At 45.0% G+C, this 15,872-nt stretch overlaps 2 protein-coding genes across 2 annotated transcripts in view; one reads left to right on the top strand and one right to left on the bottom strand.

Moving 5' to 3' along the window:
• Positions 1 to 8,406, bottom strand: TTF1 (transcription termination factor 1). The gene is made up of 12 exons (XM_032708533.1): positions 8,318 to 8,406; positions 7,887 to 7,986; positions 6,865 to 7,750; positions 5,800 to 6,050; positions 5,266 to 5,451; positions 3,802 to 3,880; positions 3,391 to 3,521; positions 2,650 to 2,878; positions 2,279 to 2,368; positions 2,008 to 2,073; positions 1,341 to 1,426; positions 1 to 953 (listed from the first exon to the last, which is right to left on the bottom strand). The coding sequence occupies exons 2-12, from the start codon at positions 7,954 to 7,956 to the stop codon at positions 793 to 795; spliced, it is 2,235 nt and encodes a 744-aa protein (XP_032564424.1). The 5' UTR covers positions 7,957 to 7,986; positions 8,318 to 8,406; the 3' UTR covers positions 1 to 792.
• A 597-nt stretch (positions 8,407 to 9,003) lies between these two features.
• Positions 9,004 to 15,872, top strand: part of CFAP77 (cilia and flagella associated protein 77) — a 59,848-nt gene continuing 52,979 nt past the window's right edge. The window contains exon 1 of the mRNA XM_032708653.1: positions 9,004 to 9,235. Within this exon, the coding sequence (XP_032564544.1) occupies positions 9,110 to 9,235 (126 nt within the window). The 5' untranslated portion in view covers positions 9,004 to 9,109. The remainder of the gene's footprint in view (positions 9,236 to 15,872) is intronic.

The raw sequence follows: 15,872 nt of genomic DNA, 5'->3' as shown, positions 1-15,872 counted from the left end.
CACAGTCAATTTACAAATAATCACTCTGGGCAGAGAGATAAAAATATCATACAAAGCCATGAGTAAAAACTCCATCTTATTGCTCAATTTTCTTATAAAAATGTAGAAATTATCCATGACACAATAAAAGTATGTGTATGCACATGTATATATATATTTACACTGTCTGTTTTGTCTCTATATTCCAAATATTAACAAAAACATTTCAAATGCACTGTTTTGGTTTTAGCACAAAATGACATTACAATTATGAGCAGAAATGGACAAATATCCTTTTTCTCTAGGAGGGCTGAGAAAAATAAAATTAGGTGCTTTTAAGAACAAGATATACCTGACAAAAAAAAACAAGTCAAAAGTTGTGCTGTTTCCATCAACACAGATGTCTTAAGGATTGGTTATTACAGAGAGATTTAAAACCAAATTGAAAGCCTTTTTCTAATTTTATGAATTTTAAATAAAAAAAATAAAGTTCTGAAAACCAAGTTTATTCATAAAGGGAAAAGAGCAGTTTTCAACTTCACAGAAAACAAAACAGTGAAAAAATCGTATCTTGAGACATTTAAAATCAATGAAGGTTTCTAAAACCAGAGCTAAATGAAAGTAATAAAAAGTAGCACAAAAGCTCTGTTGAACTCAGTCTTCAATATGAAAGAAGAAAATCAGACGTGCCCATCTTGACTTTTGCCATCACTCCACAGCCTGTGTACCTGCAGTTGTTGAGCTGCACCCACTCTCAACCAGATCCATTTGCAGTTAAAAATGCAAATTAGGAGTTGCTTTTAGGACAGTCCATTAATCACTCTCTTCACTGGAGTCAAAAATGTCACTGAATCGGAAAGCCTTTTTCTCCTGACTGGCTGATAAATCACCTGAACTAAGGTGCTTCCACTGCTTTTTTCTTAACTTTTCTTCTAATTCTGGGAGCTTGTATTGATACAGAAAATCTATAATTTCTAGGGGAAAAAAGAAAATTAGTTTTAATTGGATCTATTAGGGAACAGGACCTCACAGACAGAAATAACGTTGTGTTAAATGCACAAAATGTCTGTACTGTTCTGATCACTGTGGCTGCAGGAACACTACTATATACAAACATGCAAAGATAAATTAAAATGCACAGTCATAAAACTTTTAAAGCCAAGGTGTTAAAAAGAGGCTCACATGCACTGCACAAAGATGACACTGAAAGTTATATAAAAAAAAAAAAATCAGTAAAATAAGTATAAAGCCCAAGATTTTAGGGGTAAGCTACACAGGAAAAAATTCAACTAGAATAAGCATTCTTTATTAGATTCAAGCAAAAACCTTAAGGAGTATATACAAACAGCTGGGATACTGACCAGAAAAAGTCTTTTTTTGCCAAGAAGGGACAAAGGAGACTTTTAGCCTATAAAACTGTACTTGAAGATAGGTTGTAGGGACATCTCTGCAAAGAGAAGAGGTCAAAGAATCAGTGGTGCAAGGAACTATCACAAAGCTTGGTTGTTACTGAGTTATCCATTCATGAGTGATGCCAGTCAAAAAATAGCTTAGCTTTAGGTAGAAAGGGTGGAATTCAAATTGTAATTAAAGCAGGTTTTCGAGACAGCAATTCCCCTTGAAGGTAAGAACCTGCACTGTGCCATCACACACAGTAAATGAAAGTATGGAAAAAGGGGAAGTTCAGCATTTACAGGACTGGTAATTTCATATTCAACACTCCTTTATTTGGAAGACAACTGTTATGTTGTATTACACAATCCTGTAATCATCCCTTTTTCCCATTTGTTGATTAACACTTGGAAGCACAGATACACAACACAATATTTGGAATGCCAAGAGTTTCCTGATGTGGTTAAAAGCAAGCTTCAGATCCTGTAGGGATGGTTTCCTGCTCAGTGATATGCCAGGATATACAACTGTATGTTGTCAAACTGAACATATGCTGTGGTTATAGAGGTCTAAGAACTTTGATTCATCTGCTTCAACTACCCTTTCTATCCATAAAAAGAGGGGGAAAAGGTTTACCCAATAGCATCACCGAGTTCTTCCCAGTTTACTTCATTGGCATCCTCCACTTTCATTTCATACAGCCTGTGAATGTAAGACAGGAACAGTTTGCAGGCAGAATTCCATAATTCAGTGCCCCCAGCTCCCCCAAGTCAGAAGGCACAGGACATTTAGTCCAGAGTAAGAATGGTTGCAAAACACATATCGAGCTGCAAGCAGGCTCTGTTCTCCCCCTGCAAGTTTTTATAAACCAGCTCAGAACCAACATCCCAGTGCCTCTGAACTGTACCTTTTAATAAGAGTGATCTTGTTCTGTACTCCCTTGATCCATCTATGTAACGTCTGCCCCTTGGACATCTTCTTTACTAAAATTGAATTCCTTTGAAAACACACAGAAACAGGTTTCTATCATTTCAAGAAATTCCAAGCATCAAGATGCTGCTGCTGTCACAGAGAGGCAGAAATCAGGCTTTGCTATCACAGCAAAAAGAAAACTTACCCCAGTTAGCAAAGAGTTATTTGTCTCAGACACATTTGCAACACCTCTTCTGCAGTCTACAATCTATTACGTGTCCTACCAAATGATCATGACAGCACAAAACACAGAAGAAATACTCCCCAGAACATATCTGATTATCTCAGGTGAGCACAGACCCTTACCATTTCTGTTTACATTGTCTCCAGTATCGACTTCCCACTTTGGTTTCAATCTCAGTCCAAGGGAGTTGCTGGCACAGTTTGTCACGGTCAACCCAGAGATCCCTGTTTGACTGTTCCAGTGAGGAAGGAGAACTTCCATCTTCCATTTCCAGTTTTTTCCTCATCACTTCCTCCACTGCATGCTTTAACTTCTGGATCTCTTCCTTTGTCCAAGGACCGTAATTAATAGCTAAAATTGAAAAAAACCACCAGACTGAGGCATAATTTATCCTATAGGATTAGGGAAAAGGGCAAAAGAGCAAGTGTTTCACTTTGCATTGTTATTATTTACAGACCAGCTTCTTAACACACCTCCTAGAAACTCCTCTCCATACCAGACTTGAGAGTTCAGCCTAATCACTAAAGAACAGTCTGATCCTTGGTTTTTAAAACCTGCCTGCCAAACTCCTTCTGCCCTCCCTGTGAAAGCATCTATTTGTATGTCAGTTCTGTTTAATAAAGAGTTGTACTGTTCCACTTCTTTTCCCTTTTCTATCAGAGACTGTTCTTATCTCTTCCATATGAAAATGCAATCAGTAGTCTGAAGAAAAGGACCACCACTGCAAAATAATTAACTAATTTTTAAAAAACCCACATGCTTGAGGGACTTCTTCATGTGTAGGGTACATAAAACATACAGTTCTAATATAACTTCTCAAATTGCATTACACAAAATTAATGTTTTTTCTTAAAATTACATACCTGACTTGATTTCAGAGAATTTCATAGCAACTGAGAGGTTAGAACGGGACATCAGCTCAGCAATCTTCTTCCAGTCATTGCCATGCATAGCCTGATACTTCTTTAATTGTTCTTTTTCTTCCTTAGTGTACCTGGTTGAGGAAATGGGCACTGCTGTAAATTCAAACCATTTCAATCTTTTAAAAGAGCTGTAACCTCTGCATGTGATCAATGTTACTCATCACTACCACTTCAAGTCACACTTTAGAAGAGAGGAATCAGTAAGGACTAGTCAGAAAAATGACCTGTCCATTAAGACACAGTAACTGGCACAAATGGCAAAGATGATCTTCTTTTATATAAATCTGTAATGCAAAAATAACCAAAAGATACAGATATGAGCATTCAGAAACCCTGAAATTATTCCCTTACCTTCCTTTATAGTTATTTGGGTCAAACATCTTCCTTGCTCTGTAATATATCAGCCTCCAGGGTCGGGGTATGCCCTCAGCTAGAAGGTAAAGGATCATTTTTAAGAAACAATTCTCACAGTGGTGAGGCCACTTTAAAAAAAAAAAATAGAAAAAAGGCAAAACAAACCCCAAACCCAACACCACACATTTTCATGACTGTGCTGCCAACAACAGATTCTCTCCCCTCAAGAGAATGTACTCTGGTAAATAATTGTGTAGGTGCCTGCACACGTGTGGGTGAGTATCAGACACTGAACTTCTGAACTCTCAGGCACAAACCTGCTCCTCACAAGCTACAAACTCTGTGCACTGGCTGTGCATCTGATCCAGGTGTAATTAAAATTTAACTGACATAGTGAATATTCCCATTCAGAGAGAGACATGAGACAGCCACCAGTGAGGAGGCTGATGAGACACTGTCCTTCTGCACACAGAGTATTTCAGCTGGGAAAAGCAGGCCAGCAAAACCAGTGAAGATCTCTGCTGAAGGGAAGATCCAATTTCTGGGAACACATGACAACCTTAGTGAACATTGCCCAGGAGAGGTGACTGCAAGTCACATAACACTGATGTGACTTCCTGCCAAGTTTTCCCAGACCAGGAGCAAACTCCCAGACTGGAAGAGAAATCAACACTGGGCAAATGTGACAGTGGAGGGATCTGTGTGTGTGAAACAATCACAGAAGAACAAATCTGTAGCCTCTTCGACCCTTAAATCCCAATCCATTACAGGTTGCCATTTACTCTGCCTTGCCTGTATGAATTCACAGAATGCAGCCCCTGAGAAAGTGGCCTGAGGAGATTCAGCAGAGATGTTACACAATGAACACCTTTGCCAGGTGAAGTCTGAATGTTTTCTAGCCAAGAAAAAAGCCCAATAAAATGAGTAAAGAGGGGAAAAAAAAAAAAAAAAAAGAGATGCTCCTCCTACAAACAGAATCATAGCCATAAGAATTCTGTTTTCCTCAAGTCTTGGAAAAGTGACTGTTTGGCTAAAGTCATCCTTTCTCAAGTTTCTGCCCTCACTCAGTCCTGCACCTGCCACCTATTTATGTGCTCTAAGAACAGTTGACAATTCCAGACAGGACTTAAATCAATCACAGCTGCCATTAATAACCTTCATTACTGCCCAGCAAATAATGCACCTGAAGCCATAAAGCCCAAATATAAAAGTCTGAAACTCTTTAAGTGTTACTGGTCTTGACATTTTATCTCTGAACTCTTCCTACCTGAGACCAGATAAGAACAGAACATAATACTGTGAAGATTACCAACAACATCATCTCACCAGCATGCTCCTTTTTTTACCAAATTCAGCAATATCAGTGCTTTTCAATAAAAATTAGTTTAAAAAATATGTCATGGTATCACCAGGCTGTGGAATGGAACATTCAGCTGTTTGAGAGGGGACTAAAATACTTACAAATTTTCTCACAGAACTGATGCTTTGCCTTGAGGCGATTGATTGTTTCTTTATCTTCTGGATACCTGGAAGTGAACAGGAGTTTCTCAGCACTGTCTATCCCACTGATGGATAAGAACTCTTCAACATTTTTCCGGATTTGATCGTTTTCCTTCTGGGTAAATCTGCCAAACTTGACAGCCATGCCTAAAATATACAGAGGTAACAAAAAAAAAAAACAAACAAACAAGTCAAACCTCAAGTATCATCTTTTATATGTTTCAGGTTTTAGCTCAGGTTTGAAAAGAGAGCAACAAATCCAAAGGGGAAAAAAGAAAATTGCAAGAGACAAACCAGTAATTTACACACACAGTTTGGATTGTAATTTAACAATTAGAAAGCAGATGCTACAAAACAGAGAAACACAAAATATGTCAGTTGGAATGAAGTGAACCACTCCATGGATGCAACAGGCATGATACAAATAACTATTTTCCCTCTGTCAAAACACAAGCACAGTCCTTCCTCACTGCAACAGCATTTTAGAGAGCTCACCTTGTTTTTTAAACCGTTTAAACCTTGCCAGGTCTCTTCCAGCCATCTTCCTGATGGAAGTGTCTGAGATATTCTTCACATGAGGAATAAACTCTTTCAATTCTTCTCTGGCAGTATCCAAATCCACAAATGAAGACGTGAAAGAGTCCAGGTATTCATCATCATCCAGACTCACCTCATCAGAGGCTGCCATCTCAGCAAAGGAACTGTTCTGGTTCTTCTTGTTATTTGATGCTGAGGGTTCTGGGGTCCTGATATTTAAAAACAAAAGCAGACATAAATACACCATTAGAACTCCAAACCAGAGATTTTTCTTAGCATCTCTACCACTAAAAGAATGAACGTGCCCATTCATCAAAGGAAAAAGGAACAGTTCACACATCCACCCCCTTGTATTTCCAACCTCTTAACACAGATATAATTTATTATCAAGTTTCTATACTTACAATAGTCAAAGAGCTTTCTGAGGTTTAGAAAATCCACAAAGCTCTCACCCTTGGACACACTGAAGAAATAATGTCTCTTGGTACCACTGGCACACAGATTTTTTTCCATCTGTCCCTTACTAGTGCACTTATTGTGGGTTCTTGACACTGTAAAAGCATCAAGAGCTACTTACAAGAACCTTTTTTCTGCACAAAACATTACATTCTTTAGATGACCTTACTAGTTGCTTGGTTAAAATGCATATGTTCACTATAAATACCAAATTTAACACAGAAACTCCCTTCTTTCCTCCTGTCCTCTCTTTTTTTTACTAGATATGAATTGCTTGAACTTAAATTATTTCTATATCTAAAGGTTTTAGAAAGGAGGAAAGAGCCCACACTGAAGGCTACAGTAGTGCATTCTTATAAATTGTTATTGTATTTCCATAAGAAAAAGAAGCTTTTAAAGTAGGTCTCTAACATCTCAATATGCTGTGTAAGTTAAAAGTTTTTCTTTAAAATACATACAAAACAGAATGAAGAAAAATCTGTGGACCCAAATAACATTAAAAAAACCACATTTGGGGGGTTAGAGAAAGAAAAAAAAAACCAACCAAAAAATAACTCCTAAACTTACATCTCATCTGACTCTGAAAAACTTTCTTCCATGACAAAAGCACTGCTTTTAATTGCTTTTTTAGCACGTCCTGGAGTTTTCTGAGCTCGATCAGGTGCTTTACAGGGTGTGGAAAAATCAGCAGGTACCTCCACTGAGGGCTCACTCATGGCAGAAGCAGCATCAGAGTCACCACCCTTGTGCCTCTGCCTCTTCTGGGCAGGTAAAGGCCACCCTTTGTCCCCCACTGGCCTGTTTTGCCCTGGAGATGACAACAATGCCTGGTCAGCAGCTCCATCTGTGTCCTCCTGCCCACCCTGGCCACTGCTGCCTCTCCTTTTTTTCTTCTTCTTCTTCTTCCTGGGTTTCTCTCTGCCGTTTTCGCTGGGTCTTTGGGAGGGAGACCCCTCATGCTCCTCGCCTGCTTCAGGCAGCTTTGCTTTTTTCTTCTTCTTCTTCTTGGGGGGTTTTTTAATGTACACATAATCCAGAGTGCTGCCCTGGCAGCCCCCAGGGCTGTGCTGGTTCACCAACACACAGGTGACATCGCTCTGCTCGTCCGTGCTCTCACTGCATTCCCGCTTCTTTCTCTTCTTCCGGGAAACCCCCATTCCAGTTCCATTGGTAATTTCCTGGTCTATTCTCACACAATAATCAGCTATGGAAGCCTGCTGCCTCTCACCCTTGTTTTGGGCTTTTTTCTTCTTCTTCTGGCTGCCCTCCCCACCCTGTGCTGCTGTGTTTTCAAACAGCAGAGGAGAAGCTCGGCCGAGCTCCGGGTCTTCCCCACTCCCATCATTCCCGTGTTGGTCGTTGCACTCGTTTTGTTTCCTCTTCTTCTTCTTCCTCTTCTTGAGGAAATCCTGGCCTTGAAAATCAGCTGTACACGCCATTCCTTTCATTTTTCCTTAGATAAAAGACAAGAGCTTTATTGGAGTGCTGTAATTTATTTACCATGACACACGTTAAACAGTACAAACCTCTTTCCCCCCCCCCCCAAAAAAAAACCCAACAACATAGGAACATCAAATAAAAACACTCACTTTTCAAACCAGCTGGTTTTGCAGAGTACCTGTGAAAAACTGACACCTTCTTTGTGGGATAGATGTGCATCACAGCTGGACTCAGCCTGAAAGTGCCTTCCTGGAACAGCAAAATACACACCTTAATAACTATTAGTTTGATTTGGAGTAACTAAGCACCGTCAGACTGTTTTGTTCAACTCTGCTTTCAGCACTGAAGCAGCAACAAGTTAAAATTAACAGAGAAATATCAGACTAATCAGCACTAAATCCAATTCTCTAATTAGAAGCTTCTGACGGGTTCTGCCCGCGCTCAAACCGGCCCATGCCGAGCTCAGCCCTGCCGGCTCTGTCCCAGCACACGGCAATTCCTGAAGAATACAGTTACACAAAGCAGGCACGAAGGATTTTCAGCACGTTTTCCACATCCAGCACACAGAAAAAGTACTTACCGAGCAACACTCGCGAGCCCTTGAATTTCGCAGCCCCCGGGCAGTCTGCAGCGCTGGCCGGCGCCGGGCATCACCGGCTGGCGAAAGCCCTGTGGGCAGACACCGAACCGCTCACACACAGCTCGTCCCAGCGCTCACTTACCTATAAACCCGCCCGTAGGCCCGGCCGGGGGCAGGGCCCCGCCCCTCCCCTCCGCCGTCCTGGGACTACCGTGGACACGCACCCAAGGCGTTGTCGGCGGTGCCTGGACCCCGCAGCCCCTCAGGAGCCCCCAAAACCCCTCATGGACCCTCAGACCCCCCGGCCCGTCCCCGTTCCCGCCACCTACACGTGGGGTCCGCCCGCGCCGCCGTCCGCCCGCGCCGCCGTCCCCCCCGCGCCCCGCGGCCGCCGGATCTTTCGTTCCCCTCGGCGGAAGGGCCCCCGGCCGGACCCGTGAGAGCGGCGCACCGCCCGTTGCCCGGGAGACGGACGACGCCGCGAGCGCCCCGCGATCGGTGGGACCGGGACCGGGACTGGGAGAGACCCTCCGGGACCTGGAGTGGGACTGGGAGAGACCTCCCGGGACCGGGACCGACCCCCCGGGACCGGGAGTGCAGAGAGAGAGACACACCGGGACCGAGACTGGGACGGCAGAGACACTCCCCGGGACCGGGGCCGCCAAGAGACCCCCGGCACGGGGACGGGGACCAGGACTGGCAAGAGAGCCTCGGGACCGGCACCCCCGAGACTCCCGGACCGGCACCGCCAGGAGACCCCCGTGAAAAGGGACCCCCGAGAGCCCCCCGGCCATGGCGGGGGGCAAGGCGGGGCCCCGGCGGCGGCCCATGACCTTGGCCGAGGCGGGCCCGGGCACCGAGAACGAGCGGCTCGGGGTGATCCGGCTCAGCATGTTCGAAAACCCGCTCATCATCAAGGTGAGCCCCGCGACCCCACTGCGAACGGGACCCCCGGGAGGGCAGGAGTGGGGGGGTCACGGTCCCCGAGGCAGCTCCTCAACGGAAAAGGTTCCCGTTAAAGTTGAAAATGGGAGGGGAAATTGGGTTTCCTCGCTGCTCCTTCGTGTTTTAAAGTCCCGGTGGTCCCAGAGGGTGACGGGTACAGAGTTCTCCCTCTGAGGGTCGGGGGTTTTCCCAGTCTGGGGTCCCACGGTTTGGGGAGCTCGGGGACAGGGACGGGGATGTCACTGAGGTGGCTCTTCATCCCCCCCAGAAGATGAGGCAGAGGAGGGTGGCACACAAACTGCACCTAAATACCACCAGCACTGGAAGGGGCTGCCCAGGGAGGTGGTGGGGTCTCCATCCCTGGAGGTGTCCAAGGAATGGCTGGACATGGCACTCGGTGCTCCGGTCTGGTTGACAGTGTGATGATCGGTCAAAGGTTGGACTCGATGATCTTGGAGGGCTTTTCCAACCCTACGGATTCTGCAATTAGGATTTTCAGCCCTGCTGTAGAGGCTCTGGTCCCTTCTCAAACTCCTGACACTTCTCAACTTGTATCCCCGCCCTGCCCACCGGCAGTTTTGGGCATCTCCCTTCGGTTGGTTCCTCCTCCTCGACCCCCACAACCCACTGCAGGTCCCGCTTTAACTCCGCCTGTCCCGGACCGAGCAGCAGCTGAAAGTGCAGCTCCCGTCCCCTGGATGGCACTCGCGGAACAGCTTCGTGCCCGAACCAGCGCTCCCAGCCCGGTCCCCAGCAGGGAACGAGCCCCGAGCCCTCCGGGCCCGGGGACAGGGCGGGTGCAGCTGGACCGGCTGCTCTTTGGTCCTTTCCCTGCCGAGGTTCTGCTCCAAAGCCTTGTTTTCCCAACGCAGCCAGCGGTGACACTTTAACCGCGGAGTTCAGCTCTTGAGCTCCCTCCTGGCTTGGAAATCAGCCATAAAAAGTTTGGAATATTGCTGAAAATTTTGGTCTTTGCAACGTTGAATAACTTTTCTTGCTTTTTCATGAAACTCTAAAAATATGTTTGGAAATTATATCAGGCAAAGAAAAAAAGAAAAGCAGGCTTTGCATCAGAACTCAAAAGCAGCTTCACTTGTTTAAATTGACTTCTACTTTCTTTCTTTTCCTCTGGATCCTGTAAACTTGATGGGAAGTGTCTTTGCTTAAATGTGGAATAAGGGGTGATTTCTCACCTAGTTGCCCCCTAGAAAGAGCTGGTGTGACACAGAATGTGAATCTCCTCAGGATGAAGGCAGCCCCACACCTTCCTCATCCCTCCAAACTGATCTGCCTTTCTCGGAAAGGGTGTTGGTAAATACCCTTATAGATAATGCCTGAATATGCATCAGAAAAACATGTAATTATATGGCATTTCAGGTATGAAAAGGCATAATTGAAGGGTTTGGGTCGATTGTACTTATTTCCATTCCTTAAATTGCAATATGTATAAACCACTCGTCAGCACCGTGAATCCCAGCTCCACAAATGGAACACTGGGAGAATTATAACACTGGAGGGAGACTATTTACAAGGGCTTGTAGTCACAGCACAAGGGGGAATGGCTTCAAACTCACAGAGGGCAGGGTTAGATCAGACACCAGGAGGAAACTCTTCCCTGTGAGAGTGGTGAGGCCCTGGCACAGGTTGCCCAGCGAAGCTCTGGCTGCCCCATCCCTGGAAGTGTCCAAGGCCAGGTTGGACGGGGCTTGGAGCAACCTGGGATAGTGGAAGGTGTCCCTGCCCATGGCAGGGGGTGGAACTGGATGAACTTTAAGGTCCCTTCCAATCTGGATTTCTGCTCTGTGGCCAGGTAAAACCAAAATTAGAGCAAGTTTATTTGGGGAAAAAAAAATAGTGTTAAATTTTAGCATTCTGGACAATTCCTGTTCTCTCAGGGCTTCCTTGCCAGGAGGGTGCCTGCTGGTAGGGATGTAAGGAGATTTGCATCCACCTGATGGAATCCTTGAGCATGGAGCAACTGGGCTGTTACCAGGGATGGTTTTACTCTTGGAACCAGCAGTAATTTCACCTCGTGGTAGGCTCTGTTGTAAAGTTTGTGGCAGCAAACTGCTGCCCCCCTGCCAGCTGCCTTCCCACACTGTGCTGTGCCCCAGCAAATGCTGGATTTACCAGGGTGTCCTTCACTGCCAGGAGGTGACAGGGAAGGGATGGCATATGACTGGGGGAACACTGGCACTTGGCCAGTCCCCCTCACTGGTGCACACACTGGCACTGGCACACTTACAGCATCAGCCCTCTGCCACATCTCCTCCTGCTTCCAGCTGCAGTCTGGAGCCTCTTTTCCCTCAGGAGAGCCATGGGGACATGGCATTTTGGAGAGGTTGGCCAGCAGGTCCCAGCCCTCACACTCTGCAGGATCACCTGAAAACCAAGGACACAAGAGATGGTTTAGAAGAAAGGGACAAAAGGTTTTGAGACAACTGCTGCTTGGACAAGTGCTGCTGGCAGCTGAGGGAGGGCATGAGGAACACACAGCTCCAGCAGCTGCCATTCAGGTCCTCTGGGCAGCAAATACACAGGAACCTGAGGCCCAGGAGTGATGGATGGGACACTTGGTCCCCAAAACCTTGGTGAAAGTGTGACATACCCTCACTTTGCAGCAGCCAACAACAGGATCCGCTGCTTTCTCTCCCAGTTCTTTTATGTATCTTCTAAATGTGGCATCAGGTATCCAAACGAGACCAGTGCCCAGACTGTTTCTGGCTCTGCCCAGCCCCATCCCACCAGGGTGTGTCCACACACACTGGCTATCACAGATTAAAACCATCACCTTCTCACATCAAGACTTCTAGGGATAAATGCTCTGTTTTTCTCTGCTAGAATGTATGATGTGTTTTAATTAATCGAGGAGTTAAATTAGTTATCAATATATATATTTGCTTGCAGCATAAAACTGAGGAAAGTATTTCATCTACTGATGCCAGTGAAAAACTGAGCGAAGCATTTTTGGTTTGTTTTCACCAATAAAAGCCTTAGCCAAGCACTTTCCCAGTACAAACTTACTGAAAATTCCTGTGTTACAAAAATAAACCAGCTCTGGGAAGGAAATAAAGAATTTACCACACTTAACCCCCAGCATGCTCAACAGGAACTACAGAAAAAGTTGTCCATAGAAATTTGGTGACATTTATATGGAGATCTTCTGGATAACATGGCATAAATAAGTTCCAAAGTCATTGTGTCACCAGTGTGAAATCAGACATATCCCTGGGGTGTGAAGGTAAATGGAGAATTCAGCCCCACGTGCCAAAGCATCCTCCTACCTGTTTAAGTGGAACCCCAGGACGTGCAGAAAGCAGGGAACTGCTCTCCAGGAAATGCCCTCGGAGCGAGAGGCACCTGAGTGCCCCAACAGCAGCTCTCAACATGGAAAAAGTTGTTTCAGAACCAGCAGTTCTGAGGAGGAAGAGGAGGATGGTGAGAGCACGGGAAAGGCTGGCACCAGGTCTCAGTCCAGGCTGCAGGAGAGACAGAGATATAACAAACAGAACTGCTGGAATGTGCAATACTTGTTTTAAAAGCTGATTATTTACATGAAAACTGATGCCAGGCCATTTAGGATTCATTTTCCTAAGCTTTCCTCTCCAACCCTGAGGGCTGGAATTTTTTCTTTTTTTCCAAATGGGATTGAACAAAAGCCACAGGACTCCAGCAATAAAATTTCAGTAGCTACAATCTCCAGAAGAAGAATATATGATCAAAAAAACCTCACAAACCCACAGGAACTGGCACACGAGGGTCCAGTAATCCCAGCAGAGGAAGGATTCGCTAAACCAGGGAGAGTGAACTGCCCTTTTTGTGGAGGAAGAGGAGGCACAGGAGAGCTCTCCCTGGGCTCCCCCAGGAGCTGCTCCATGCTCAGGGAGGGTGGGGGTAACAACAGGGCACTAACCAGGTGGCCACAGGACTCCACTCCCTAAGTGGGTACGAGGTAAAGGCAAAAATCACTCACCAGGCTTTTGTTTTTCCTCTCACTCCTCTTGAACGTTATCACAAAGTATTTTTGCCACAGAACAAGGCACTGCTGAAAGTTGTTGCAAAATCATTTTGGTTTCTGGAATGAACCACAGGATGGACACTACAAAAGCAAGTAGGGACATTTGATCAAACTAAAATTGTGTCACATAGTGAAAAAAGGGGGGAAAAAAGCTGTAATTAAGCAAGAAACAAACATGGACAAATGCACAATGTGAAAAAGAATGTTAGAACTTGGAGCTGTAAACTGCATCATCACAAACATCTCTTGCAAACAGTAATTACTGAAAGGGCAGGTTTTCCATCACTCTGGAGCTGAAGCATTATTAATAAACCTGCACTGTGGCTGCAATGGGGCTTTTACATCTGACTGTTGTGTTCGATCTTTAAACCTTTATCCCTCACCTTCCTGTGAGGTGGTTTTTTTTAAAACATTCTCTCCAAATCCACTCATCTTCTTTAGCTGTTCTTGCACCAGCCTGCCAAGGAGCCAAGGTGAACCCAGAACCATGCTCCCATCTCTCCAAGCCCTTTCCCAGGGCTGAACCAGGAGGCACCACTCATCTGTGTAACCCTCACCCACCTTTGTGCAAGGATTGCTGACCTGGGCAGGAAGGGAAGGTGCTAAAAGAGAGGCTTCCTTAAAAATACCCCCATGGCTGGATGCTCAGAAAGGGCTGGATGAGCCATCAGAAACGTGCAGGGGTAGTGTCTGTGTGAGGGCTGGCACTGACAGGAGCAAAATCATTCCCTTTCCACAGGGCACACCCAGGCTCTGAGTGAGCTGAGACAGCCCAGGCAGGGATGTCAGATCCCCTTATCCCTGCTCTCCTCCAGTGATCTGAGGTTTCAGCCACAGCCAAGATCTCAGAGCTGCTTCCACATGGCCCAGCTCTGCTTCTGGCATCACAACTCTGTGAGGCAGCTTCCAGAATATTCAGATAACTTCCCTCAGGTGTTAGCTTTGATGATTTAAATAACTCTGTTTCCTCTCCTAACCTAAACCTGCTCCCAGCTGTTTGGAATCAAAACACCTGTTGAAAATTTGGTCAGAAACCAAGTTTTAGTTTGTCTGCTCAGGTAAAGAACCCCCACAACACAGAGCAGAGTGGCCACAAGTGCCTTGAGCTGTATTTGCAATAAGGTTGTCTTATTTGCTGTTAATTATACTATTTACCTCAAATCACTGCATGTGCTGAGCATCCTGCCTTCTGTGCTTCCTGCTTGGGGACACTGAGGTTTAATTAGTGTTTAGGCAGCATTTTGTGTGCTTATTACTATTATTATTATATCACTCGTACCATTATATTTTTGCAGTCTAAGACCAGTGTTGTGCTTTTAAAAATGTATTCTGAAATGTCTACGTTGTACAGCTCAATAATTCATTAGAGAAATAAGCTAATGAAGGGCTGGTTAGTCAAATAATCATTAGGTTTGGTTCTGAGCTCTCTTTCCAATGCTCCGACTTCTAAGGGTTTTCTTCTCAGCATGAACTCATTTAAGATTTTTAAATGAATTATTTGGTACACTAAAAATTAAACTCCTTATGAGCTTTAGTGCCCTCCCATATTTTGCACAGACACCACTGAAATAAATAAGGTATTTCCAAGAGGCAAATAAACATTCTGCATGAGCGAAAGGAGTGGTTTTTTACTCCTGGTTGTTTGAACACAGGACTTGGGCTGCACACTGCCAGCTGTGATTCAGCAGGCAGAGGGACAGCACCAGCAGCACCAGGCATTCAGAGCTGCTCACCCCCAAGATCCACATGCAGGATGCAAAATCAAGCAAAAGGGCATTTTGATTCCTTTATGTGAACAAAACAATGCAAATTGGTGAGACTAATAAGCCCAGAAACGTTACAAGGTGAATGCCTTTTATGTTCCTGAAAATCTTCTATGTTTATTTGTCTAATACAATGGAAATAAAGCTTCAAAGGCTCTTTGATTTAAAAGTGCATTATTGAAGTCAGCCAGCACGATAATAATGGTTAGACCAAATTGTTGCAATATGACCCTAATGGCAGCATTGTCATAGCAGAGAACATCTGTACAGCCTCTTGCCTCATTTGGTGGTGATGTAAAAGCAAAAATTAAGCCAAAGGATGAGAGAATGAGGGCAGAATAGGGAAAAAACTAAAATGAAAAAGGGTCACAAATGGGTCCATACATTCACAGTGCACCCAGAGCTGCAGCAGGATATAAATTTTTATGATGAACCTAAAACTCAGGCTTTATTATCTGAAAGATTTAAGAAACTTTGGAGGAGAGCCCCCACCAGTTTATAGTGCTGGCCTTGAGCAAGAGATTATTTTCAGACCAAGTCAGGGATATTCCAAATCCTGCTAATATGACCTTAACCCACCAACCCTTCTCCAGGGACACCAACCCCAGCAGACAGAGCAGCACCAGAGACCCAGCTAAACTTGTAAGAGCACAGGAATAGCTCTCCCCTCTCTCCTCTCCATCCTTAGCTTCCCACTCCACCACCAATAAATATCCCTCCTTCTCTGGAAGAGGCACCAGAAAGTGCCCTGAGCACAGAGGAAAGGCTGGTGGGGGGTCAGTGAGGACAGTCCTGGACAGGAGGGTGTTAGACAGGCAACTGCGGGGCA

Source organism: Chiroxiphia lanceolata, chromosome 21, assembly GCF_009829145.1.
Source record: "Chiroxiphia lanceolata isolate bChiLan1 chromosome 21, bChiLan1.pri, whole genome shotgun sequence".
Classification (NCBI taxonomy): Eukaryota; Metazoa; Chordata; class Aves; order Passeriformes; family Pipridae; genus Chiroxiphia; species Chiroxiphia lanceolata.
The sequence above is the reverse complement of the archived record's forward strand: the minus strand, read 5'-3'. Positions and strand labels throughout refer to the sequence as shown.